The sequence below is a fragment of the Ambystoma mexicanum genome, chromosome 1q (genome assembly GCF_040938575.1).
Source record: "Ambystoma mexicanum isolate Mex_15411 chromosome 1q, UKY_AmexF1_1, whole genome shotgun sequence".
Classification (NCBI taxonomy): domain Eukaryota; kingdom Metazoa; phylum Chordata; class Amphibia; order Caudata; family Ambystomatidae; genus Ambystoma; species Ambystoma mexicanum.
In genome coordinates, this window is record NC_090922.1 from 508407596 (window position 1) to 508434496 (window position 26901).

At 45.8% G+C, this 26901-nt stretch overlaps 1 protein-coding gene across 2 annotated transcripts in view; it reads left to right on the forward strand.

The window, feature by feature from the left end:
* Nucleotides 1-26901, forward strand: part of LOC138530138 (uncharacterized) — a 249224-nt gene that overhangs the window by 125660 nt on the left and 96663 nt on the right. For both annotated transcript variants that reach the window (XM_069640885.1, XM_069640886.1), the window contains exon 3: nucleotides 2825-3050. In XM_069640885.1, coding sequence (XP_069496986.1) covers nucleotides 2825-3050 — 226 coding nt within the window. The remainder of the gene's footprint in view (nucleotides 1-2824; nucleotides 3051-26901) is intronic.

The window sequence follows — 26901 nt, forward strand, 5'->3', positions numbered from 1 at the left end:
TCAGGCTCCCGTACCCTTTGTGGCTTTCCCAGCCTCGACTGTTACTGTTCACCGACATAGGTAGGGTGTCTGCCTGCTTGGGTTTATCAGGCTCCCGTACCCTTTGGGGCTTTCCCAGCCTCGAATCCTGACATTGGCTTCTTCGTCCGCCAGCAGACCATCCTTCTAGCCTCTTGCTAGTGATTCGTTCACCCGCCACGCTATTGCTGGATCTGCGGTCCATCGTGGTTCTGCCCCTCCAGGACGTCTTCCCGTCAGAGGGTTGCATCTGCAAAGGATTCTCTCTCCTCCATTCAAGATTTCTTGTGTTTTTATGTACGTCGTCCCAACCAAAAGGGGTACGTCATTCTTATTTGACTGTGGCGTTTAGGCAGGACCCAGAATTTCCTGAAGCCAAAGAGATTGAAGAAATGTCATTTTTCGGTAGGCAAATAATGTATTCTAGACCGGGAGTTCTTTAGCAGAGAGCGGAGTAGCTCCCAGTGAGGTCCCACTTGCCCAGTACCTAGGGAGGGTCTTGCTAAGTGGCCTCACTTCCCTAGCCCCAAGGGGAGGGCTGCCCTCTGTGGCGAAAGGACGAATAGTCCACACACACCACAACACCAACTCCTAGAACAAGAGTTTTGGACTTTCCATTCTCAGTAGGACTGCTCCTAAAATGTTTGGCTAAAACACTGCATCTCCTTGCCTTACAAGTCTAGTTTTTTTTCTGAATTTCCCTGTTTGTTATAGCCGATCACTTGACACCATTAGTTTTCTCTGTCCTGTGCATTTCATTAACTTCAAATGGGAATAGATTACAGAGAAGCACAAAGCCTTCATAGATGGGAGTGGACTTGAGCAATACAACAGGATGATTGTATAATTATGAGCACATTTCAGTTTTTGGATAGGAAATTCATAGCACGTCTCGAAGCATTAAACATCTTCACTTTGCTTTTTGAATATGCCTGACTCTGTGCTGTTTTCATTTGTAGTTTTGGCTTCTCACTAAAGTCAATAAGTAACTAGTTCTCTGTTAGCGAAAATAGGGCATGATTTCTGATCCCTCTCACCAAGACAAGTCTGTTCTCTTCCCAGTGCTTACATTTTTGCAGATTTTTCAGCAAATCTTTTCATCCCTTGCATCTCTTTGATTAACCCTTTTCACAAGACGATGGAGTTTGGGGGAACGGACGGGCGCATGCAATGTGTTATGCACTTTGACTTCTTCTTAATCGATCAGTGCTAGCAGTGGATGAAATTTGGGGCATTTGGGATCTGGAGGTTTTAGAATAGATAGTGGGATGGGTAGGAAGGGGAATAAAGTAGGCCCGCACTCGGAGGTTGTATGAACTGAGCAGATCTGTATCAGATTGCCTGCAAGGTAAAGTCTGTGGTGGTACATCTTCAGAAACCGTAGAGGATTGTGGATTACTGGGTGACCTGCCTACCATAATTCTGCTTTTGGTGAAGAGACTGAGTGGTGGGCCTCGGTCTGCTCTGTCCCATCCTGAGCTTCCATGGGCGGCTGGGCATAGGAAACCTGGGTTTAGGTGGGTGGCACCAGCAATGCCAGATTGTTGGTGATTGAGCATAGCATCAAGCTTGGCTCCAACCTTTCTGGAGCTGGATTTATTGTATTGCTGCATCTATCCTCCTTCGGGCTTGGTACTGTCCTGGTTTTCAAGGGGCACTGTTTTTAAAGATGCATGACAGCAGCAAGGTTTAGCACTATGGAACCACCAACATAAATGCACCTAAAACATTGTGGCCTTGTTGTCTAAATTAAAATTACATTGTTCAGGGGCATTCCACACCTACAATTGAAACTTTCCAATCGCTCTAAAAATGTCTATGAAATTCCTCTGACATCTTGTATCCCTCCCCTGTCTTGGTTATTCAACCTATTTGGCCAGAATTCCTAATACATTGGGAGGCAGGGTCCCCTTCCCGCCATCAATACAATGCACATATCAGTAGATCTGTTACCTGCTGCATGCTTAAATTCCACTACTGCCCATGTGCACTCTTGTTGTATTTGCCAAACAATTCTATCACAATTAACGCAGGTGTTCAGTCTCTTTTCAAATTCCAAACATGGAAAGGGCAATGCAGTCTGTGTACTCCTTGGCATCCTCCTTCCAAGAAAATGTACATAAAACACCTTGTCAACTGTGTGTTGTAGTGTCAATGTGTATCTTGAAGTGGCCCTGTGTCAAAGCTATCCTATACATTTCCTTAAGTGGTCTGGTTTCCCCTGTAATTCATGTGGTTTCTCTTTACATTTATTTCCCTTCAACTACATGTAGCATTGAAGAAGTCTAGGTCATGCCCAGAAACTGAGTGGTTCACATTTCACTCTTGAAAAACTCATTATAATGGAATTATGTAGATTTGCTTGGCCTCTTCTCTTTATATGGACAGCAGCTGTTGGTATGTGTTCTTAGATCTCAATACTGCTAGAAGACAGTGAAAGAAAACCGGATCGTTGAACAAAACCACTAGGTGCAATTGACTTACTGAAATGTAAGACCAAATGAGAAGGTTGATCGATGGTCTGAGGTGTAAACGCAGAGATAATAGTTTCTCCCACAAAGCAAATCTTTAATGTAGTCTAAAGCAGGAAAAACTTCAACTGAAAGTGTAGGGTAGGCAATTATTAATAAAATAATCCATTAAGGATTGCATTCTCCGACCTCTCCTTACCTTTTTGTGTTCCTTCCTTGCCCCTTATACTTTGTTTAATCTGTCACAGGAGAACTTGCCATGCCCAGTTGACCTTGCCGCCTCCCTGTCTGGGTCACCGAACACTGCCTCAAACTGACTCTTTTCTCCCTTCCAGTGGATGAAAACCTGGGTGACCTTGGATAAGCCCAACACCATCCGCTGCTGGTACTACGAGGTCAACATCACCCGTGAGAATGGACGGCTGTTACTCCACATCCATGACATGCAACCCAGCAAAGTGGGGCCCTACCGCTGTGTGGCTCGTGACAACGGCAACAGCAGCACCAGTCATCTTGATGCCAATGCCACCACCTCGGACAACCTTACTATCCCCTTTTACTGTGAGTAAAGAGGTAGAGCGCATGGGTGACCTGCCTGTTGGGGAAATGGGGCAAACTGTTGATATATTGGCATAGTCCCAGCAGCTGAAAAACCTGAAATGCTGGTTGAGTGGATCATAGTCCATGCCATAACTTCCAAATGATTGAACAAGCTGGGGCATAGTCAGTCCCATATGTTTGAAAGGTTAGGTCTGTGAAAGGGGCTGAAGTTGCCGAAAGGATGATGGGGCTGGGGTCCAGCTAGCCAATGATACTTCATTTGAACTGGGGTAAATTGTAAGTGAGACCCCCCCCCACAATGCAATTAAACCTCCCGCCGAAATCAATAATGATGCATCCCAAGAGGGAATGGGAATGAGACCAAGACCAAGTGCTGGAGGTACTGGAAGTTTTATATAAAATAGGGCAAGCAGAACCTACTCTGCTCACGCCGAGAGCGCGCTGCAGAAAACATGTTCCACTTTAGTTATATACACAAAAAACGTCATTAACTGGGGGAAGGCCTGAGGGGTACAAAGATAATCTGGATTGGACACGAAGAGTGGTCACCTTTAGGTGCCATAGGGCCGGAGGAGTCCAATCGGGTAGAAGGCACGTGGTGAGATGACGAGGTGTCCTGGGTCATTCGGTCAGCTGGGCTCATCGGCTCGGTATCCTGTGGAGTTACTCTTGTTGCTTTTGATGCCCCGACCATGTGACATTTGCCCTTGTGGCCACACACTCCCATGCACTCACTACCATAATTTGTTAGTCCGATGACCTCAGAGACCTGTATCTTAATACTTGCAAAACATGGTTCAAAGGTACATTATTTACTATCGGTCATAGATCAGGCTTCATCTGTTAAATGCTGTACATGAGTTGTTTAGACAGTTCAGAATATACTGACAAGGCGTAGAGCTCTTGGGGTCATTGCATGGGCAGGGATGTCCGCCTGGTAACAACAAAGGAGATTCTGAATATATGAATAAGATGACTGGGCCATAAAAGGCACATATCATCATGGATATATACATTTCATTGTGGGGGTTCAATGAGCAAGCGTCAAAACATCATTAACTCTTTTGCTGACCTCGTTTGACACACTGGCGGCTTGGAAGAGTTGAGCCTTCCTTGCGAGTTGGTTTCTTGTTGCATTATATGACCGCTATTTAAAACGCATTTGTACATTCAGGCTTTTTGCACATGGCTTGCTGAATTGCACTTAAATCGAACTAGGTTAAAACATACTATTTTCCACACTTAACTCAATGTTCTTAACATAATAAAAAGAAACGACAGAGTTCAAAAGATGCATATTCGATTCAAGGCTTATCGTTTGCGTATATAAGGAAATGAACGAGCTCATAACTTGAGGCCTACATGCACACCTTTGCTGGGGATCATGGCTTACTGAGAAGGTCTGTCCGCTACATTATTTTCACACATTAGTGCACATGTATTTACACTTAAACTTATAGGTTAATGGACATGAGGTAGCTCCGTGCTAGTGTGTACAATGTCATATCGATTATGCATTGCATTGTTGCAAATTATCTTCAATTGCATTCTTATGTCCCGCACTAATATACATCATACGTTAATTGCTGAGGTTTAACATGGGGAATTCTGGTTAGTCGTACATATTATGTTGATTACTTATATACACATTGGCCTGTATTAGGTTTACAAGAGCCTGTTTGAAAGAGGTATATTGGCTGTGACTAGGTTGCAGCATAAAAGATCCAAGCCGAACCCAAAGGTGAACACAAAGGTCATCTTTAGCTGTTAACACTATCCTGGGGGCATCATGTTTTTACAGCCAGGGTCTGCCGAGGTGTTGGGTGGGTTTATGGAGACAAATGGCATTTGCCCTGGCCCCTGCTCAGGGCTGTATCTGGGTCAGTGAAGTAAGACGGAAGGCAGAAGATACAGTGTGGATTTTGTTGCATTCTCGCAGACAGTCTTCTCATGGGAACCGAACGACAGTAGAGACGGCGAACAGGGGGAGGAGGTGGGGGAGGCACTTTCTTGCGGTGCGCGCCTGGCTCGGAGAGCTGCAGGCTTGCAATGGAATTGCACAATTGTTTTAACATTACAAAATGGGGTTGGCGCTTTACAAAATGAGTCGTATCCATCTCTTGTTCTATGCTACTATGAGGGACGTCACAAGGGGGGGTCGCGGTTCCAGGGGCATTCCCACGCAAGTGCTTCGGGGCCGGAGCCCTGGACCCAAAGCAGCCGTGACTGGGCCTACCTAGGAAGTGCAGGAATAGGGGAGGGGGGGGTCTGAAGTATCCCCTCCTTCCACTCATTCCCCCCTTTCGTTACTTAAGTAACAAATAATGTAATCGTCCCAATCTCTTACATTCCTCCTCTTCCGCCACTGCTTCCTCCTATGCAAGTGTCCCCTTTATTGCATCCATGCCCTACATATTGCTCTGAGGCTATGTCCCCTTCTAGCGTACTCATCCGGGGTGCAGCTCATATACATACATCCCCTGTCACCTTCCAGATCCACCCATACTTCCTTGTACCATTCTAATTCTCTGGGTTCCTTTATGGTTGTGTGATATAGACTGTCCACTATATGCCCTGTATCATATATGGCGGTCATTCTATACTTGGGTTCTGAACTCTTCCCCTGTTTGTGCTTCTGCCTCGTGTTGGATTTGTGCCACACCATTTGCACGACCCATTGTCACCATCATCATTTGGTACCGCGTTTGCTCAACATCGAAGTCACAATTGACACACACAAAAAATGAGAAGTAGAAAGACGAGTGGTACGAGGAGTTTACCGTCATTCCTAGCCAGGGCGGTACCCATGAAAAAAGATTGTCAAACCAGGTGCTGGGTTGTTCCCCTCCCTCTCTCTTCCTGCTAGGCCCCCCTATCCCATTTCCCCGTGCCCGTGCACCATCCTCCTTCCCCTCCCGTGGTGTATACAATTTATAGTAAGCGGTTGTCATTTGGTTGTCATCATCACTTCCCTTCCCAGTGGCTACATCTTTTACTGTGGCTGTTTCAGAGGCTAGCATGGTTGTTGGGTATGGGTGATTCTGTACCCAAGTAATTTCGGAGGGGGTTCGATCATTCATTGTGTACACACTAAAACTTGATTCATTCACATCTGAGGACTGGGGTGTGGCTTGTATTGCTTCACTGGGTGTAATACCTGGAGTGCCATTGTACTCATTTTCTTGGACCCATATGCCCACACCAACTTCGTCCTAAATCAGATGGGTCCCCTTTTTAATGGTCTCTATACCCACACCCCCCTTGGCCAGTATTAACTGAGATATACTTGATGACCCAATACAAGAACAGGCCAAACAATGTGGAGAAAAATAATACTGCACACACAAACAGCATGCACTCAAATGAATAACTAGGATACATATATCTCCTTCTTCTATCTCTATCTACACTATTGGTCATGATAGTTTGGGCCTCATCCATGCCCATTGTAGCCCCTAATAGATGAGATAAAGCATTTATTAATCACGAATATCACCTTTTGCATTTCACATATTATACATATTGTACATTTGGTTGCTTGTGCTCGTCTTTTCTTATTTTCACTTTTCTTTTACCTTACTCACTGACTTTTTGTGGAGATCATTATGTTTGTATTTTACGTCCTTCCATTTTCCTCCCCCACACCTCGAGTCTGGGGGAAGGAGACCGAGGGAGGCAAATTCTTGTATGGTTAACTTACTGCTAAGGAAGGATCGATTCATTAGTTTAGACATTTTTAACCGCTAGGTCAGGAAGGAAAAAGATAAGAGAGAGATGGAGAAATCATTTTATTTTACATTTCCTCTTGTCACACATACCACCGATGCTTTGAGAACCTATACATTTATTTCCATTTTCCCCTTTTTTTTTTAAAATACATCTTTATACTTCTATCTTACTCATTACATGTCTCCTTACATTCCCACAGTTTCCAGTTTTTATGTTTGGGTGCTATGCTCGTCCCTGTTATCTTCATGATCTGTGCTCCCATGGGCCCTTCGAACATCTGTCGTGTATTCAGTACCTTAAGCCCTGAACCTTGACTGCGGTTGGCGTACAGTATATTACTTTATATGGGCCGTGGAACCTTGGTCCATTCAATCGCTGTACAAAACATACACCATGTCACCTGTCATCAGCTGGCAGTTCAGGCCATCTGTGGCTGGTGTTATTGTGTCAGCAGCGCTTTCCTGTGTAAATGGGGGTGCTAGTTGTTTGCTATAGCTCGGGCCGCTCTTGTCAAATTTCTAAGATACTCATGGAACGCTTCTCCTAGAACTGTCGCACTTAGGTGTGCATCTGATTGGCTGCACAGAGAGTGGGCCGTATGCATTCTCCTTCCTGTCACAATCTCATGGTGGTGGTGGTCCTCGCTGGGTTCGTTTCTCTTCTCAGAGTGCCAGGGGCAAACAATACACCCAGTTTTTCTTGAGGGTGTGGCACAGTTTTGACAATCTACTCTTAAGTAGGCGTTCATTTTTTCCACAACTCCATTCGATTGCGCATGATAAATCGTGCAGAGCTTGTGTGTTATCTCTAACATCGCAGTGATGTGTTTGAACATGTTATTCACAAAATGTGTTCCGTTGTCAGAGCTTATGAGATCAGATACCCCAGCTGGGAAACGCCTCTCACTAAGAACTTGGCGGCACCCAGTGCGTCTGGGTGAGCACAGGGGCCAGCCCCCACCCACCGGGAGAAGGGGCATATGACAATCAAATATCGAGCACCGTTACAGCGTTCCCCCATATCTGCATAATCTATATGCAGTTCTCTGAAGGGTACTTCAGGTTTTGGTAATGTTCCCCTAAGTGTTCGTAATGTCATGCCAGAATTATACGTTTGGCAGGTGACGCATTCTATTATCAGCTTAATTACCTGTTCCTGTACTCCGGGGGCGAACCGATTTTCTTGTATGCCTGCTATGATATGCTGCTTTGCATTGTGGGCGGGGAAGTGTAACTGTTTAAATGCAGCGTCTAACAATTTTGCTGGCATCACTACTTACCTGTATTATTCTGTCTCCATAGTATGTCCGTGGCTGACTGACTACTCCCTCTCTTCACCCACATTTCCTTTTCTTCATTTGATGCATTTTGTTGAAGCTCAATTATTCGAGAAACCGGTAGGGAGTTGAACTCATCTGGCTGTGTATCTTCCACTGCTTTCTGTAACACATACTCACCTGTTGGGGGTTTTGGCAAGTAGGAGGCATCTTTTGCGGCTTCGTCCGCCGACGCGTTTCCCAGTGAGATGACGTCATCACCTCGCGTATGGGCCTGACTCTTCACAACTGCTACAAGTGCAGGTTCTTTTAATGCATCAATTAATTCCCCTAGTAATGTTGCGTGCTGGACTGTGGGGACCCATCTGCCCTCCTGAACCCTCTTCTCTCCCACCTTGCTAGCCCTCCATGTACTGTTTTTGTCATATAGGCAGAGTCTGTATAAATTGTTACAATGCACCCTCTCGTGGTGTGCATCGCTTCTATGAGCGCTACCAGTTCTGCTGCTTGGGCGGAGAAATGCGGTGGTAGCCTTTTTTGCAAAATTACTTCAAACTCCCCGTCCTCTACTCTCACTATTGATGCTCCTACGTGTTTTTCTCCCGTCTCACAATCTATAGAGGTGGACCCATCCACAAAGTATATTTCCCCTTCTGGCAGTGCATTCTCGTGTGCTTTGGGTGTGTCATCTTCTTCTGTGTATGTGGCACAGTTGTGCTGTTGCATATCTTCTTCTGTGCAATCTTCTGTGATAAATGTGGCTGGGTTTACACTTTTTTCACCGCACTATATGGATGTTTGCACTGGAAATAATCAGTTCATATGCTGTGGCCCTTTGAGTTGTGAATGTACTTTTTGATCTTTCAAGGATGGCAAAGAGTGTTCTACATACAATGTGCAGAGCATCCCATCACAATGGTAGAGTTTTTTTCTATTGCGAACGCTGCGGCTGTGAGAGCCTGTTCACATGCAAGTGTCCCTGCATCACTGCATCTAGAGTTCCACTGTAGAATGCCAGGGGTTTGTGACCCAAAGATGTTTTTGTGTCAGTACAGCCGTCATGAGTGTGCCATTACAATGTGAGAATAAGTAAAAATCCTGCTCATAATTAGGGGTTGCAAGAACTGGGGCCGTGGATATCAGTTCTTTAAGGCTGTTAAAAGCGATGTACATTTCCTGTGTCCACTGCAAGGTTGTGTTTTCCCGCTGCCCGTCCTTAAGTGCCTGTAAAAGAGGCTTTGTGTACACTGCGTAATCCAATATCCATGCACGGCAATAGTTACACATGCTGAGAAACGTTTGCATCTCTTTTACTGTGTTGGGTTCTTTTACGGGTTTTATGGCCGCTGCTCTGTCAGGTATGATCCTTTTACCGTCTTTGGATATTAACTGACCTAGATATAGTACCTCAGTCAGGCAATATTGCAGTTTTTGCTTGTCCACCTTATACCCTTTCTGTGCAAGGTGCGGTAGCAGAGTGATAGAATCCTTTCTGCACTCATTTTCATTCTTTTCGCAGACTAAAAAATCGTCTATGTACTGAATTATGGGTACTGGTCGTGTGTATGTTTCCAAGATCTTCATGCAGTATTCTGTTGAAGATACTAGGGCTTTCACAGTACCCCTGTGGCAATCTACAGTGCCTATATCTCTCCCCTCCTCCCCCCTAGTGTGAATGCCGTCAGGTACCATGACCCTTGATCAAGTGGAATTGAGAAGAAGGCATTTTTTAGGTCCACTACCTTGATGTAAGTGGCTTCTGTCAGGATACTGCATAAAATTGAGGCAGGATTTGGGACAAAAGGGAACTCTTTTTGTACTACGTCGGGGCGTAGGTCTTGGATCTTCCTCCATGCCCCTCCCTCAGCTTTTTTGATTGGGTAAATGCAAGTATTACAGGGCGGGTTAGATGGCACTATGATTTGTTGCACCATCAGTGCAAACATTGTGTCTTTTATCCCTTCCTCTGCTTCCTTAGACGCGGGTTATTGCTGGGTAGAATGGCCCCTTGTTTGAGCTTGATCTTCACCGGGGTCACTTTGTGTAGCAGTCCTACGCCGTGTGGGCCTGTAGTCCACAACTGATGTGGCACTTGGGACATATCTTCCTCAAAGTATGCTGGTGGGGCTTTAATGACTGCCGTGAGGGGTAGTGGTACTTCCCTTCTTTGAATCATAACATCACAAGGGATAGCAATTTCCATCACCACTTCCCTGTCATCTTCTGAATCGTGGAAAAGTTCCTCATCTGTCAGCTCTCGCAGGGCCGTATTGGCATTGATGCACAGCACTGTTCTCCACTGGCATCCCTGCATGTCCATTGCTATTACTGTTATCTTTTGGGATGACACTTTGACTGCATGCATGTCTAATGATACTATGGATCCTGGCACTATTTCCGGGTCTGTGATTGGACGGAAGACAAATACTGAGGGCACTCTCCATTTTTTATTTTTCAACTCTGGCACTACTTTCGCAAGAATCCTCCGCCCCTGAATAAACATGTCCGGGTTCACGGGTATGCTGCGCGTTTGAGGGAAATGTTCTTGTGTATGTATCACTAACATTGCGCGAACTGCACATATGCCTGGTGTGGAGCACATGATCCCTCTTTCAGTGAAGGAAATAGTAATGTTGAGTTTGCTAAGGAGATCCCTCCCCAGTAAATTAATAGGTGACTCTTCGTAATACAGCAGGGGTGCACATATAGTTCCCCTCCCCCACCGTTATGTCTAGCTCTTCAGTGTATGGAACCTCGACCACCGCCCCAGAGAACCCCTGCGTTTCCAAGGTCCGATTCGAAAGCGGGAACCTTCCTTCCACCATGAATATGAATTGTTTGTTTCCTATCCCCGCTCCCACCAGTGGTTACTCTGCTGTGTTACGGGTCGTCGACAGTACTGAACACGCAAATGCTCTCCGTGGGCTGTCCTATGCTGAATGCCACGGGAGTTCATCTACATCAAAAACATTTCCTGTTACCATTGCTGTCCCTTTACACGGTGTGGTTGGCGCACCATTTACTATTGTAGAGTACGCCTTATTGCTCATGGGGGTAACATTGTCATGGCCCTGGGGGTGTGGTGACGTGTTCTGCGTGTGCATCGGGCACTCACTCATGTTTCTTGGATCGAGCTGGCTTTCTCTCCTGTTCCCGCCCATCGGTAGCCCATAGGGGCTACCTAGGTGGGAGGTGTCCGATCTGGTGTTCGCTTGGGTAGGGGTTACTCGGCCTGTTTTGACATTCTCCCCTAAAATGTTCCCACAATTCCAACACTGTCCTTGCCCTCCCCCTCAGGGTCCTCCGTACCCTGTACCTCCTCCTCTCGACCCCCTAAATCCACCTCTGTTGCCCCTGCCCCCTCGTGATGGCCATTGTGATCCCTCATACTGATTTTCCCCAAACCATTGTTCCTGGCCATTACCTGTCCAATTCGCCACCATTTGCATTGGCATTCCTGTCTGGCCATCTTCTTCCTCTCGCTCCCTTCCTGCCGTGCTGGTTGCTGCTACTGCACTGACCTTCAATAGTTTGCTTTGCACTAATTTAGCTTCGTCTGCCAGCCGCCGCTGGGCTTTCTCCTTTTCCTTCTCTTTGATCCTCTTACAGTGGTGTACTATGATGCTTTGAATTTCAGGCCATCCCTTGGCTTCTATCTCAGCTATTTTATCAAGGGCCTTCTGCACTTCCTTCGGGAGCCCCCTTTTTACAATGAAGTAAAACAGGGACGTTGATTGGTCCCAGGCAGTACCCGTTTCCGCCCTCTACACATCCTGCACCCGGAGAATGAAGGACATCGCATCTTCCTCATCTTTCATTGTACATTTCATCACTGACTGTAAATCTGGAGTGTCTGAGAATGTGTCTCTCAATGCGTCCCACACACGCGCTCGCACGGTGTTCAACGAGGCCCCATCATGGCGGTCACAGTCCAACGTTATTCCGGGGAACCCTGCCTTCGCCCAGACCCTGTTGGCTTGGTCTCCCACTGCAGATACCAGCAGGCATTTAACATCCCCCACTGCCAAGGGCACTCCTGCTGTGTTTCTCAAATGCATATATCCACTTGCTGGTGCCTCCTGACAGTGGGGGTAGCTGCTTGAGTAAGTTGGCCTTGTCCATTTGAGCCCATGGTATGTAATTTGGCCTTCCTGTCCCCCTGTGTATCAGTGGCAGCTGTAACCCTTTTCCCCTCTTTATGGTACTCGCCTTCTTCCCAGTCACAGCTATGCGCCCTGTTCTGTTTCTTAGCCTTCCCCTCCACTCCTCCATGGCAGACAACCCCTCTCTCGACCCAGTCCCACCGGTAGCAATCCCCAACCTCCTTCCCTCTTCCTCTTGTTCTTCGAAGTCACTCCAATACTCCTCTTCCCGATCTGACGCCACTCCTCCCTCTTCTACCTCGCGCTCACTGTCAGCTGTATTTATTTCTATGATTTTTGTGGGTGTCATTTATTTGAAATAGTATATCACCCTTCTTGCATCCATATTCTCCTGCCCCTACGCTTGGCTGAGGCGTCTCATCACGTTCTGCTTGGGGGGTGAGTGACACCCCCCTCCCCTTACTCTCCCATAGCTCTTAGGCGGGATAACTCAGCCCAAGCCATCGTTAATCATGAATATAAATCCTGTGTGAGTTTGTCAATATCGATTGTGGGGATACTTACCTGTCTGATTGTCCCCTGGTTCTCATAAGGGGGTGGCGCTGTGCTGGATGATTTAATTGGGGGGGGGGGGGTGCGCTGTGGGCTGTGCTACATATTCGGGATCACTATATCCTTCTGCAGGTACTGGTTTTGACAATAAGGGATAGACACGTGTTACCTCTACCATATCCTCACTCTGCATGGTTGGCCCTTCACTGCCAGCTGTTGTCAGGGGAGATGTGTTACTCTCACTACATTTTTCCAGGGGCACTTCCTCGAACAGGCGCCACAAATCCAATATTTCTCTTCTCTAACTGTTTTCCCTTATATTTAATGAACAAGCAAGTGGCAACCATGTCTAGTACCCTTTTATCAAAGGACCCTCCTTGTGGCCAAACCTGGGGCAGTCCTTCTCCTTTCAGCTCCACGACCCACTGGTCATGGTACTTATTTATTTTATCAGCATACCCCAGTAGGGTCTTGGAACGTCTCTGCACCCATTGTATGCTATTCTCGGTGTAAATCAATTCCCAATTCTTATATACATATTCGTACACCTTTTATGTGATGAGCTCAACACACTTATGCAATCCTGCTCACAAATCAAAATTGTTCACTTACTTTTTGACACTTTTAGGCAGCATCTCTATCAATACACCACGCGTTATGCAATGTCAAAACCTCTTCATTAATATTTATCCACATAAACACTATTTTTCATACACAAATAAGAAATGAAAATGACATATACTACACTTTACCGTCGCTAATATCCCCACTGCCCCTGCTTAGCTGCCCCCCCCTCCAATTCCCAACCTCCCCTCTACTTGTTCCAGCCCACCCAGAAGGGAGAGAAAAAGGGTATAGATAAGATACAATTGGAAAGAAGCGTTTCTAAGACACTCCGGGTCCTCCTTTAAGACCCCTACGGTCTACTCTTACCTTATATTTCCCACACTCATATATCCTGTACTAGTTGACATAGCACTATGCGGTGCTGCCTTCCACCCACCCCCCAACAAATGATAGGATCCCTTAACCTCTTTACACCTTATTTTCCATCACCGTCCTAATGGCTGTATATGATAGACAAGAAATAGATTGGAATATAGAGAAAAGGGGAATAGCTCCTGACCCTTGTACCTTTCTCCCCTATGCTCTGTTTCTCCACCGTTTTCACCAAAATTATGTCATTTGTCCCAATACCCTCTAATATGATTCCCACACACCTTTCAATACCACCCGCACTTGATACTCATGTGTCCGTCTTGATCCGAGAGCCTCTGGACCGGATCAGTCAGTGCACCGCTCCTCGCTCAAAGACCACGCCCGGCTCCGGCAAGTGGTACGTTTGGGTTTTGTCAGGGGGATCCCGTACCCGCTCGCCCTACTGCGTGCGCACGTCTAGGTGTACCGGTTGACGTTGGTGGGTAGCTCTTGATGGAGCGCGCTCTGGGTCAAAGCAGGGGGACATCTTGTGTCAGAAGGACGGAAAAGAACGCTATCGCGTCGGGGTCACCAATGTAAGTGAGAGACCCCCAAAATACAATTAAACCTCTCGCGGGATTCAATAATGATGCATCCCAAGAGGGAATGGGACCAAGACCAAGTGCTGGAGGTAATGAAAGTTTTATCTAAAATGGGGCAAGCAGAAACCACCCTGCTCACGCCGAGAGCGCTCTGCAGGAAACATGTTACACTTTGGTTATATACACAAAAAACGTCATTAACTGGGGGAAGGCCTGAGGGGTATAAAGACAATCGGGATTGGACACTAAGAGTGGTCACCTAAAGGTGACATAGGGCTGGAGGAGTCCAATTGGGTAGAAGGCACGTGGTGAGATGACGAGGTGTCCCTGGTCATTCGGTCAGCTGGGCTCATCGGATCGGTATCCTGTGGAGTTACTCTTGTTGCTTTTGATGCCCCGACCATGTGACATTTGCCCTTGTGGCCACACACTCCCATGCACTCACTACCATAATTTGTTCGTCCGATGACCTCAGAGACCTGTATCTTATTACTTGCAAAACATGGTTCAAAGGTACATTATTTACTATCGGTGATAGATCAGTCTTCATCTGTTAAATGCTGTACACGAGTTGTTTAGACAGTTCAGAATATACTGACCATGCATGGGCAGGGATGTCCGCCTGGTAACAACAAAGGGGATTCTGAATATATGAACAAGATGGCTGGGTCATAAAAGGCACATATCATCATGGATATATACATTTCATTGTGGGGGTTCAATGCTCAAGCGTCCAAACACTGTTAACTCTTGCTGACCTCGTTTGATACCCTGACGGCATGGGAGAGTTGAGGCTTCCTTGCGAGCTGGTTTCTTTTTGCATTATGTGACAGGGCTATTTAAAACAGTCAATGTTATTACCATAATAAAAAGGATGTTGCAGAGAAGGTTATGTGTCAAAATTCCCCTCTGAGTGGCTAGTAATGTTGGATTTGAGGCATTAACGGGTCAGCCTGGTGCTTCTACAAGACTGTTAGGGCTGGGGCACAGTCAGTCATATCTTTTTATGACCATCATCCAAGTGTTTAGTATGCACAAATAGTTAGAGTTGCCAACTCCATGGCGCAACTGTGTTCAAAAGTATCGTTTCACAAGTTAACAGCCCATGTGTATTATATTGTGCACGCTGTGAGGGTATCGGGTAATATTATCCCCATATATATGGTCGCCGTAAATAATATCGCCGGGAAAAGGTCGCAGCGATATTATATGGGTGACCATATATATGGGGACAGGGAAGTTTGGGGGTTGCGGGGGTGTCCCCCGCATTTTCCATGCAATAATGTCGCCACAAAAAACGCCCATTTTTCGGTGATATTTTTGCATGGCAAGATTTTTGTGGCGACATTATTACATGGAACCTCTGTGAGCTTAGCGACTTCTGGGTACTTGGTCTCCACTGTTTGTGAAAGGTTATGGATTGCTGGGGTGAAGTCTGAATTAGAAGAATGAGGTTTTTTATAGTGCTTCTGGTATGGAGGACTAGCCTGAAACTCTGTTGTATGGGGATAACCTCCTATTCTCGGGCAAATCCGCACCCTTTAAGCTTTCCTTGGCTTCCCTAGCGGTACTTGTGGTCGAGCAGACAACGCCAACTCTTAGGAGAGGGGTGGGGTAGTCAAGAATACCAAAATGTATCAATTTATTCATTAATATTTCCTGTGTGGATGAAGTTGTTGCTGTAGTTTACAGGAAAGTAACACAGGTTCAGAATTCCCATAGATGTGCTCTTGGCCCTACTAGTTGGCGGTCAACCACAACTTGGAGTTTCGGGTATACATTTTGACCTTTCATACCCCAAGGGTTCTTTAAGGCTTGTAGAGGTTTAACCGGGAGTCAGATCACTCAAAGGAATCAATGGAAGGAGACTGGCTTGTGATTGGTTGTGTAGGATACTGCCTGTGATGCTGTGAGATCCCCCTCCCCCTCCCTCACCCCCACATTGGGAACTCTAGGTCCAAATGAGAAAGATTGGACTTGGCTCCAAAGGCAATCCATGTGCAGTAGAATATTTTCTGAAATGTTAGTCCACTTTAAGTCAACAGTCTGGTCTTTACAATGGGAGATGTCCGCAGTAATAGTTCCCGTGTTCCATGTGTGCTTATGGCGAGGAAAAGGATCCCCAGGAAAGTTTGCTGTAGATTCTCTGGCAAGTCTACTGTGCCAAAGAGAGCTATTACTGGAGCTGGGTGCTGAGTAGCACTCCCATTTGGTGAAGAGGTACCTCTGGTGTTAGCTATGCAGATGGTGTACAGTGCAGGCAATTCAGGTAGAACATGGACTTGAGTTCAGGGTTTGTATTTGGGTGTATTGGGTGTCTGGTGTATTTATCTCTGGTTTCAATCACTTGCACCTGTCAGTTGCCAGTGCTCTCACTCCTGTGCTTCTGACTTTGTGCTACGTTTGCACAGAGATAGAGCAGCTGGAGTTTTCTGCTGACCGGGAATCCTTCAGATTTGAAACTCTGCTTTACCTGGCATGGCAAGCAAGCAGACTCAGGATTGCCAGTTCCTTTGGTCATTGGAAGTCTGGCGTCTACAGATTCCGGGCAGAGCTTCACAATCAGACAAGTACTTTTAGGGGTTCAGGTGCTAGTAGAACTTCCTTGTGATTCCTCTTCATGAAGACTTCGTATTCTGCTCTTCATGACTCGGACCCAGGTTCGAAAATCTAAGTATGTCGACCCTCGAGTTTGTGCCTGAGTGGGCAATTCAGGTCCCAATCGGAGAGGGTTGCATTAATTCAAACGATTGCCAGCCTCCTAATCACTGGGGAGACGTCAAATTCTTTTTAGTTTTCTGTTCGTGTTTTATGGTTCATAACAAACTTTCAACACGCTATGGAATACCTTCAGTACACGGAGGAACCAATACAAATCATCAATTTAGGTTCAGTTGGTAATCGTCTTTGGAGCAGTGCTTTGTTTGGCAGATCACATTCACAGAACTTATGTAATTCAATGAATCACTTTAAATCCCATTAACTCCTACAATTAAAGAGAAAATAACTTATTTTACAATCCTCTGGGTTTTCTAATTATATTCTCATTCATTAATAACTACAAATGCTCCAATTACACAATATTTCACATTCGTGCATTTTAATTGTATTACACTTCCTACTTGGACAAGTCCAAACAGGTAATGCATTCACAACCACCACTAACTTTTACAGCATATTTCTCTGGCCTCGCCGTAAGGTAAGTCATCCACCAATACTCTTCTGTAATTCGCCCGATCTTTATCCAGGGAACTTGGTAAATGCATCAGAACGCACGCAAGGGTGGGGGACCGAGAAAACGCACTACGTCGACAGGAAACTAGAATCATATGCCTTTTACCAACGATCTCCGGGAGGTCTAAACACGGACAATGAAATGCACCACTTTTTGTGAAAATACTACATGTACTTTTTGTGTTCAATAACCAACCATTATCTTGAATCCACAAAAGAAATTGACTATATTGATATACAATGTCAGATTTATGTATCCTGATAACTCACACATCTAGAAGTAGTTACTAATCAACCATAGGATCACCCAAATGGTCCACAACAAGTTTAGACTCGTGGAACGGAATATCAGTGAAATCACTCCAAACACCTTTGATTAATTATGGACTGGACCAACCTACTAACTTTCCATTACAATATTAACGGAAGAATGCCTGCCCGTAATGGCATAACTAGAATGGGCTAACTGATTAGTTAAACTTTAAAAATATCGAACTTGGCTTTCAAAGCACATATAGAAGGACATTTAGCTGTCAGCAGCTGCACCCTTGGAAGGGGCTCTAACATTAATTAACTGACCCACCCCTTAAACCGTGCATGAAGAGTTTGGCAGACTCTAATCGGGTCGTCCTGAGTAACCAAATAAAAAATAAAAAAAAATATATAGCTTTACAAAATTGGGGCTCCCTCAACGTACTATTAAGACAGCACTCGAGAACATATACACCACAAATGGGATATTGCGTTGATAATATGCAGTAGAGTTAACAGTACCTTTTATTAACTCTAACAACCATGTCAAATAATTTAATTTATGGACTCATGAATGACACTTTATTTAATCACGCAACACCAAATCGGGTTAATCGCGTTTGCCTGATAGGTTAGTGCTTTATACATTTCCATTTAAACCTACTTCTTTTCTGTTCTTTGCATATGCATACCGTACACAATCTTAATCGTAAACAACAAAAAAAAGCACACCTACAAGGCAACTCTTTTTTAAGGGCTGTGGAAGATGAGCTGTGCCCAGATTGACCTGGCAATTGCTTTGGTTATGTTGGTCCAGTATTCTACTCTCTAGCAGCTAGACGTTTCGGCGCGGCTGTCAGGCCGCAGGGACATTTCGGCGCGGGAAGAGCTCGAAGTGCACTACAAACATTATGAGCCTGCGCCTGTAACATGCATGAGTTACAGATGCAGGTTCATAAATAAATGAGAAGGACGTTCAGATGCACCAAAAGAGCGCATATAAATGTAATCAAATAAAAACGCTACAAAAATCATGCACCAAATAAGCGCATCGATTAAATGATTTAATTAAAAAAAAGTCTTGAACCCTGTTCACACATACAACACAACTACTAACATTTGTTTTCTTGTTGTTGCTGGTTGCTCAGCAACCACAGGAGCAGTGAGTGGGGTGTGCCTTGCTGCACGCTCTGGTGTGTGCACACCTTTATTATTATTTTTGTGTTAAATATAATGCGGACGCAGCAGTGCCAGCCCTGCGGGTGTAAGGCAGTGCTCAGCAGGCACACTAATGAGGTACACTGGTGGGGAGAGGAGGGGCTTCATTATACATGTACAGTTGGTGTTTCAAGGTCTCACAAACATTGTTTATACTCCAAAATAGACATGCGCCTAGTCCTTTCTGATTTGGCCAGCCTTCAAAAGTGTGAAATAAGTGCAAGGCTTCATTGGTTTTGCCAGTTGCAATAGATGAAGCCACTGACTAGACGCTCCAGTCACAACTTACTATTGAATTGTGCAAATACTAGAGATACTTTGCACTGATGCAAATGGAATTGAGAGTTAACTTTGCCCTGGTGCCAAACTGCATTACAATAATGCATTTTTGACCCAGGGACATTTTGGCCCTAAAGCTAATACTGTGAAAAATCACACTTGCACCTGTGCAACGTTTGTAATGCTGCTCCCTGTCTATAGAGCACCAACTGGCTTTGACCAACTTAACTGGCAGTCCCCTCAGGCTTCGTTTTATGGATCTCTGGTCCTGAATAACCCTTTATTATGGAAGTCGACAAACCAGGTGTCAGTATGAATGTAGTTTTAGCACAATGTTGTCCAATATCACCACCACTGACATACAGTAATGTGTTTTTCCAGATGTAGACTGGCTCTATGCCATCACTGAAGAAGAGGTGCTAGCTATACAAACAGCCTTAATGTAATCCTTTTAAAGGGTAATGTGTGTTATAAAGGTCCTAAAGTCTAAATGGCTGACCAGCACTTTGCACGTTGGTCTTTTCATATCTGATTATGTTGTTACTTGCCATCCTGGTAGGACCAATGCACAGCAGATGCTCTATGAATCCATTCATAAACTTGCTGGCGAGCGCAACATCCATGCACGTGATAAATGTGTAGTGTTTTGCAATGCTTCATCAGATCTACAGGATCGACTTCACCTGAGGGTTCAACAGAATCATTCACATGTTGAAGTATTGCATGGAATACCATGAGGGTCTGCCACGTTGAAGCGGGTGTTTATATCCGCCATCTGGGACTGATCAGCTCTTGCTAGTCTGAGGTTTTTTTGACTCCAAAATGTCTGGTCATGCAGCTAGCAGACACCAATTCTCATTACAAAAAATGCTGCTGGTGATCCCCAAATGAAAAAGCCAGAGCTGCCAGCTTAGTTAATAACTATCACTGGCACCGGAAAGGCTTCTGCGTCCCTGTTCATATACCATTCCCATGCAATCCTTGGTCTCGCTGCTGAGACTGCCAGCAAGTGGGGGTGCGGGAACATTTAATGTTTCATTAAAGTACAAGAGATCCACTGCAAGAATGTAGTACTTCTACACTAACATTCTGATTCATGTAATTATTTGCGCGTAAAACGCAGATTTGCGCGCCATTCTGCCCGAAAATCCCTGTTTGAGGTATGGGTATTTTCGGGCAGAATGGCGCACAAATCTGCGTTTTACGCGCAAATAATTACATGAATCGGGGTGTAAAAGTATTGCAGCTGGTCTGAGACTTGTCATTAATATCAACCCGTTTATGGCCAAAACGAAGAAGTAGTTAAAAATACAAACGGCCGTTCTGAAAACATTTATTCATTCGATTTTTTTGTATTTTTTTATTTTTTATTTTTTTGCCGCAATGGTGTTTAGACATGGCTTCAATGTCAGCCACGTCCAAACGTCCCTGGCGCCAAATAGATGGCGGAGAAAGGCTTCTGTGCCAAAATGGCCACCGCGCTGAAGCGGTCGGCCAAACTTGCGGCGCCAAATCAGAGTCTATGGAGGATCTTCGGCTGAAAGGTATTTCTGGAGCTTGTGAATCTGCTTAGATTCACATTCTTTGTATAGGCCACCATCTAGTGGTTGGTGCGCAGTATTACATATTGTTTTTTCAAATTCGAAAAAAAGGGGCATTGACAGGGGCTTCCCTATACTATCCTTACTGTACTCTACATGTACCCGTGATCCTTCATGTGTCAACGTCCTCATATTGTTTTTTTCCACCAATAAGATTGGTTCCTAAACGCAAAGTCTCTGTAGTCGAAGGACCGCCTAGGCCTTACCGAGGCTGAAACTCCCTGAAAGCCACAACCGATCATAGAGACAAAATCAAAGGCCCTTCCGGCAAATGCCAGAAGGCCCAACATGTCGAAAAGGCGGTGCAGTAGGGAGAGTGAGGGAGCGCTTAAGTTTCTTAAACTTAAAGAAAATGTAGAGAATGCCTTTAACCCCATTGCAGATTTACATACAACCGTTAAACTTAGCTGGCCTGTTCAAAGCATTGCTAATGGAGAAAACTCCTTTTAAATTTTGCCCACTATACAATACTAAGTTCTCTTGGAAGGAGACGCAGTGCGTTGAGCCTTGCCTTCTAAGGGACCACGACAACGTGCGGTGCAAGGCCTGTAAGCTCTTCAAGCCAAAAACATTAAGAGCGTTGTACAAAAAGTTGGACAGCCCACGCTATGCAGGCGAAGAAGAAGCTGGGCAAGTCGACTGCTACCGCGGAAGACCCTGAGGTGGATTAAACTGGCACTGGCTTCACAAGCGAAGCTGAAGAGCAAGAAATGGAGGAAAAGTTTAACGTTTCCTCAGAGCAGCCCTCCAGCCCATAGGGCTGACATCAGGTTGTGCAGTGCAGACCACCCCTGCCGTCCATAAGGCTGCACATGACCCCAAGACCAAATGACCGACAAACACACAGACGTCTCCACTTCAACACCAAAAGTGATAACGGCAGAAATTGTAACGAAACAGGCCGGACACACACACAAACATAAGAGATCAAAACATTCAACGGTTACATCGAAGCCAAAACCAAAGACCCACAAACCTTGTCTCGAATTCAAGTAGGGAAAAACATACTTCGAAGGACACTGGGTCAAAGAAAACACAAAAAATAGATAAAACACAAATAGTTAAGAAAACACATCTCTGGAAGGGAAGGGTACTCTTTTCTTCTGCCATTCAGAAGAAGGGTGCCACAGGTTTATCAGAGGAAGCGTTAGACCTCCATCCAAAACAACCATAGTGAACACCATGGTCAGAAGATAAGATTCTCAAATCTTTTAGATAAGATGGCATCTTTCATGAATTTTTGCAACAAGCTTCCCATTCGAGAAATAGGCAGCCTTTCTTTGAGGTTGCTAAAAAAAGTTAAAATGGTACCTCAAATAATAAAGGAGACACAACAAGAGGGAACGTTGTGAAGGAAGAAGAGATATACTCTGAAGAGGAGATTATTGAAGAAGAGGATGGTAACCTAGAGATTGATCCCGATGATGATACCCTTCCATCCCCAGAGATGACAGAACCAGTCATGTATGCTGACCTAATAAAAAGAGCAGCAGCACGATTTAATATGCAAATGGTGGAACCAAAGGAAGTGACTGACTTTATAGACAACGTCATTGATGAAAGCTATCTCATTGTTAAAAGGTATGATTAAGACAATTGCACCATTCACCAACCCAATAGAGACCAGACTCATCAGGCCTACAGATAAGCACCTACTGATCCCTTATACATAAGGAACCAGCACTGGGTGGATTCCATAGTATCAACGACGACTAAAAGAGGAGCGGAGCACCTTCATCTACAAGTGAATTTCCACCAGATAAAGAAAGCAAAAACTATGCTTTTGGGAGAAGAATATCAACATCTGCCTCCCACAAGGTTGTAGTTGCCAATCCAAAAGCATGCGTGCAAGATGCGATTGAGATCAATGTTGCGAGATATAACAACTCACTGATGGCATAACCCACTAGATCAGCAATGTTAAAAATAATAACGGGGAGGAAAAAACCTCTAAAGCAGTAACTAAGCATTCAGTAGATGTCTCAGAGAAAGCATGTAGAATTATTACAGGGGCTACAATTATAAAAAGACATCCTTGGCTTAGGTGCTTGCGGTTCATACACGAGATGCAGACCAACCTCCTGGACAAACCTGTTGAGGATGACTGTTCGGTACAGCCGGGGATGAAGCACTATAGAAGGCTATATAGGATCACAACACCCTAAACCACACTTCAGAGATAGCATTCCCAGAGAGGGGAGATTGTGGAGGCAGGCAGCTCTTTCAGTCCATGCAATCCTACAACACGCCAGGCCAACAACACAAACAGGTAGCTCTTCCTTACAGAGCAGCTACACTCTGGGAACAGGAGGTTACGCACCCATGCGACATCCCCGCAGGGGTAGAGAACGTGGTAGTGGGCAAGCCTCTAGAGACAGTCCCCTCCTATAAAGGACGGCCCATTACCAGTCTCCTCCCATGCAACCCCAGTAGGAGGTTGCGGATCAGCTTACATCCACACATAGGAGGGAATAACCTCAGTTTAGTGGGTCCTAAGTACAGTAAAGGAATGGGTATTGTATTGAGCTACTAACCAAACTGCACAATCATCAACCCAAAAGGGAAGCGTTCCCCTGCAACACCTAAAGGTTCTGAAGTACCAGCGAACCAGGTAAACGCAGGAATATACTGTATTTATTTTTTGGCACCCAAAAAGGACACAACTATGAGTCCAGTGTTAGATCGAAGACCAGCAAACAAATATGTCAAACCACAAAACTTCAGGATGACAACCCTACAGAAGATCATACCCCTGCTAAAAGAGGTAATTTACATTACAACTGTAGAGAAGCCCCTCAATGCTTGCACCAGAAAAAATAAAACCCACTACGGAAAAAAGGCCCTTCACACCGATTGCCAAGGGAACAACATTTTAACTCTACACACATGAAAATGTGCCAGCAAAGAACTCTGCTGCCACGCAACATTCTGGCAAAATTGGTACAAGCAACGTCTTTTAAAGGCATAAAGCGTCCTCAATGACGAAATTACATATAGTACAAATCCAAATGGCTGGTTGGCGTGACCCTATACATAGGCTACCTGCTCCATGAGGAATGCCAGGCCGTTGGTCCCAGCCCCATCTGTCCATCTTCATCCACGTGGGTTTCTCCTCGTAGGTCAGCAGGCACAAAGTTGCGATTTAACCGCTCGTTAAGCAAAGAAAAACAATGTATTCCCCATTTGTAACCCGATGTGCACCTGGTACTGCAGATATAGGCTAAGGAGAGACTTTGAGGCCATCGCTTGGTTCCAGACAAGTTGGCGCCCTCACAAAGCTCCCCACCCTCATTTTGGCTGTGTTTCATCCCTCCCGGCACCTCGCAGCACAAATCAAGTGATGGTGAAGGCAAATAATCCCTGACTTCTGATCTGTCTTGATCGATTGGGGGTCCAACAGTTTTATGGTCGGTGGTCTGGGGGGCTGGCTGGCACCTTGGAATGCTAGGAATTTTGGGATGGGGCGTTGGGGCTCTATTAGAGTTGGAACAAGGCAGGTTGGAGGCTAGTACCCTCCTTCTCGTGGGATCGCTTCTTACCGGGAGCTCTCAACCCTCTTGTGGTCTTGCAGGGCGCATTCCTTCTGGGATACGAAATGTTGGCAACATGAGACAATGGAGGTCCTATGAATCTCTGCAGTTCTGGCCTTTCTCACCGGTGCCCGATCAGCAACCTATTCCTGCATGCATGCGCTTTATTTCTGTGTGTGTGCCACCCTGTCTTTTACACCGTACTGGGCCTCGACTCCAACATGGCTGCAACTATCCAAGATGGCGTTTGGTTCCCCATGTTTACCCGTGTAAAACACACACCCAACTCCCCCAAATAATGGCCCCTAGCAACACCCCTGTACCCTCCCCGAGCCCCTACTGCAAACACCCAGGCCTCTGCCACATTCAAAAGCACTGGTGAGACTGGGGCAAACGTCCCTCATTCCCAACACAACCCTAGATTTGAAAGATCCATGCTTTCATATGTCCATGTTCCCAGCTCACAGAAAATACCTCGGATTCAAAATACTAAATAAACCTTACCAATTCAAGGTACTCCCTTTTGGAATTGAGTCAACACCTCATGTATTCACCAGGGTGCTCGCACTGGTTGCGGCAATCTATGCTGCAAAGCTACACAAGTATACCCCTACCTTGACGACTTGCTTATAACAGGAAGGGATGCACAAGGGTGTTTAGCGCACACCCAGCAGACCATACACTTGTTACACAGCCTTGATTTCTCAATAAACTAGAACAAATCAAGTCTCACTCAGAGCAGAAAAAATATTTTCTTGGGGGCAGTCTCAGCCACAGCATACCCAACATTGGAAAGAGCGCAGGCTTTGCAAACACTCATTCCCCTTGTCAAGCCAGGTCAGATGCCGATCCGTCCGAAAGGGTATGAGACTATTGGGTCTGCTGGCATATTCATAATACCCCATTCATGCTGAAGAATGTGAATAATACAACAGTGACTGATGGAGCAATGGTCACATAAAACAGGTCGGTGAGACGTTCTAGTGGTGGTCTCGCAAACCGTAAACGAAAGCCTTCTTTGGTGGTCAACAAGCAACATGAGCATAGGAAGACCTTTAATTTCTCTGCAGCCACACATAACAGTAACGGATGCATCACTGGCAGGATGGGGGGGGGGGGCACATTGCCTACACCTCACTGCCCAGGGGAAATGACAGCAAGACAAAAAACATATCACATAAACTGGTTAGAACTTCTGGCAATAAAGATGGCTCTGCTTTCCTTCCAAAAGGTTGTAGAAGAAAAGAGAATTCTCCTACAGACAGCACAACCGCAATGTACTAGATCAAACAGAGCGGAACTCACTCAAAACAACCGTCTGCACTGGCACAAAACATTTGACACTGGTGCATGCAGAGGAACATGTTCATGGAAACACATGGGCAATGCTGTGCTTCTAACTCTCTGGCAGACACGTTAAGCAGGGTGCTAATACCGGAACACAAGTGGGAACTCAACACTAGTACACTAAAACAGAACTTTCTGACATGGTGTCACCCAACAGTGGACCTATTCACAACAAAAGAAAACTAGAAAATGGCAAAACTACAATTCGAAGGGATTGGTTCCTCCGACGTATTCCACATCTATGACAGGTAATCGCCACAGCTGTGCTGCTTCGGAAAATTGTCTGCGTCCTGCGTCAATGACGTCGATACGCTGTCCTCAATGGCCTCCGTCGAGCCGACGTCTCCGCATGTTATAAGTAGAACGCACAACGCCTGTAGCCTCAGTTTTTTTTTTTTTTTTTTTTTTTTTTTTTTTTTTTTTTTTCCGTGAACGTGTTCGCTTCGGAGATCTCAGCGCGCCTCGCTTCTTCTGATTCTATCGGTTCTTCGAATTTGGTTTGTGAAATGATCATGTCGTCTTCTTTTGTTGCGACTGCGGTTCCAAGATGTCACTTACGGACCCGCACAGCATCTGCCTCGGCGAGGACCACGCCACCAATGACCATGACGAATGTTTTCTTTGACGTCAAAGGCCTTGCAGGAGCGAAAGAAGAAGCTGTCGGTAGGTAGGGTTTTTAAGCCCCGAAAGGTAAAATCCGCTGGGCTTTCGACCGACGATTCGAGGGGCGACTCTCCGCATTGTCGCCATAAGTCCAGGGGAATTCCGGTCCCGGAGTGGTTCCCACCATTCCTCTACCTCTTCGAGGCACTTGCGGAAGCGCCATCACCGGTCGCCTTCCCTGTCCTCGTCCGAGGACTCCGCCAGACTGCGGGTAGCTTGTCCTACCAAGCATTCCTCTCCTGCGGAGTGGGACGCATTTCGTAAGGAATTGTTGGCGATTTTCGAGTCGCATGGCTCCGTTCCATCTGTGCCTTCGAGAGAAGCTGGCAAGGAACACGCTAGGGCCACCATTCGCACGCCTTCGGGCTTGGGCGGTCGGCGCAATCACCGGGAACCTTCGAGGTCCCGGTCAGACAAGGTGGATCGCTCTAGCCATGGCCGCTCCAGGTCTCGGTCCTCGACGCCCTCGAGACCGGTAGAGCCTGTGAGGTCTTCTAAGAAGACGTCGGCGCCATGTCCGTCGAGGGACTCTCTCAAGGCTCTGCCT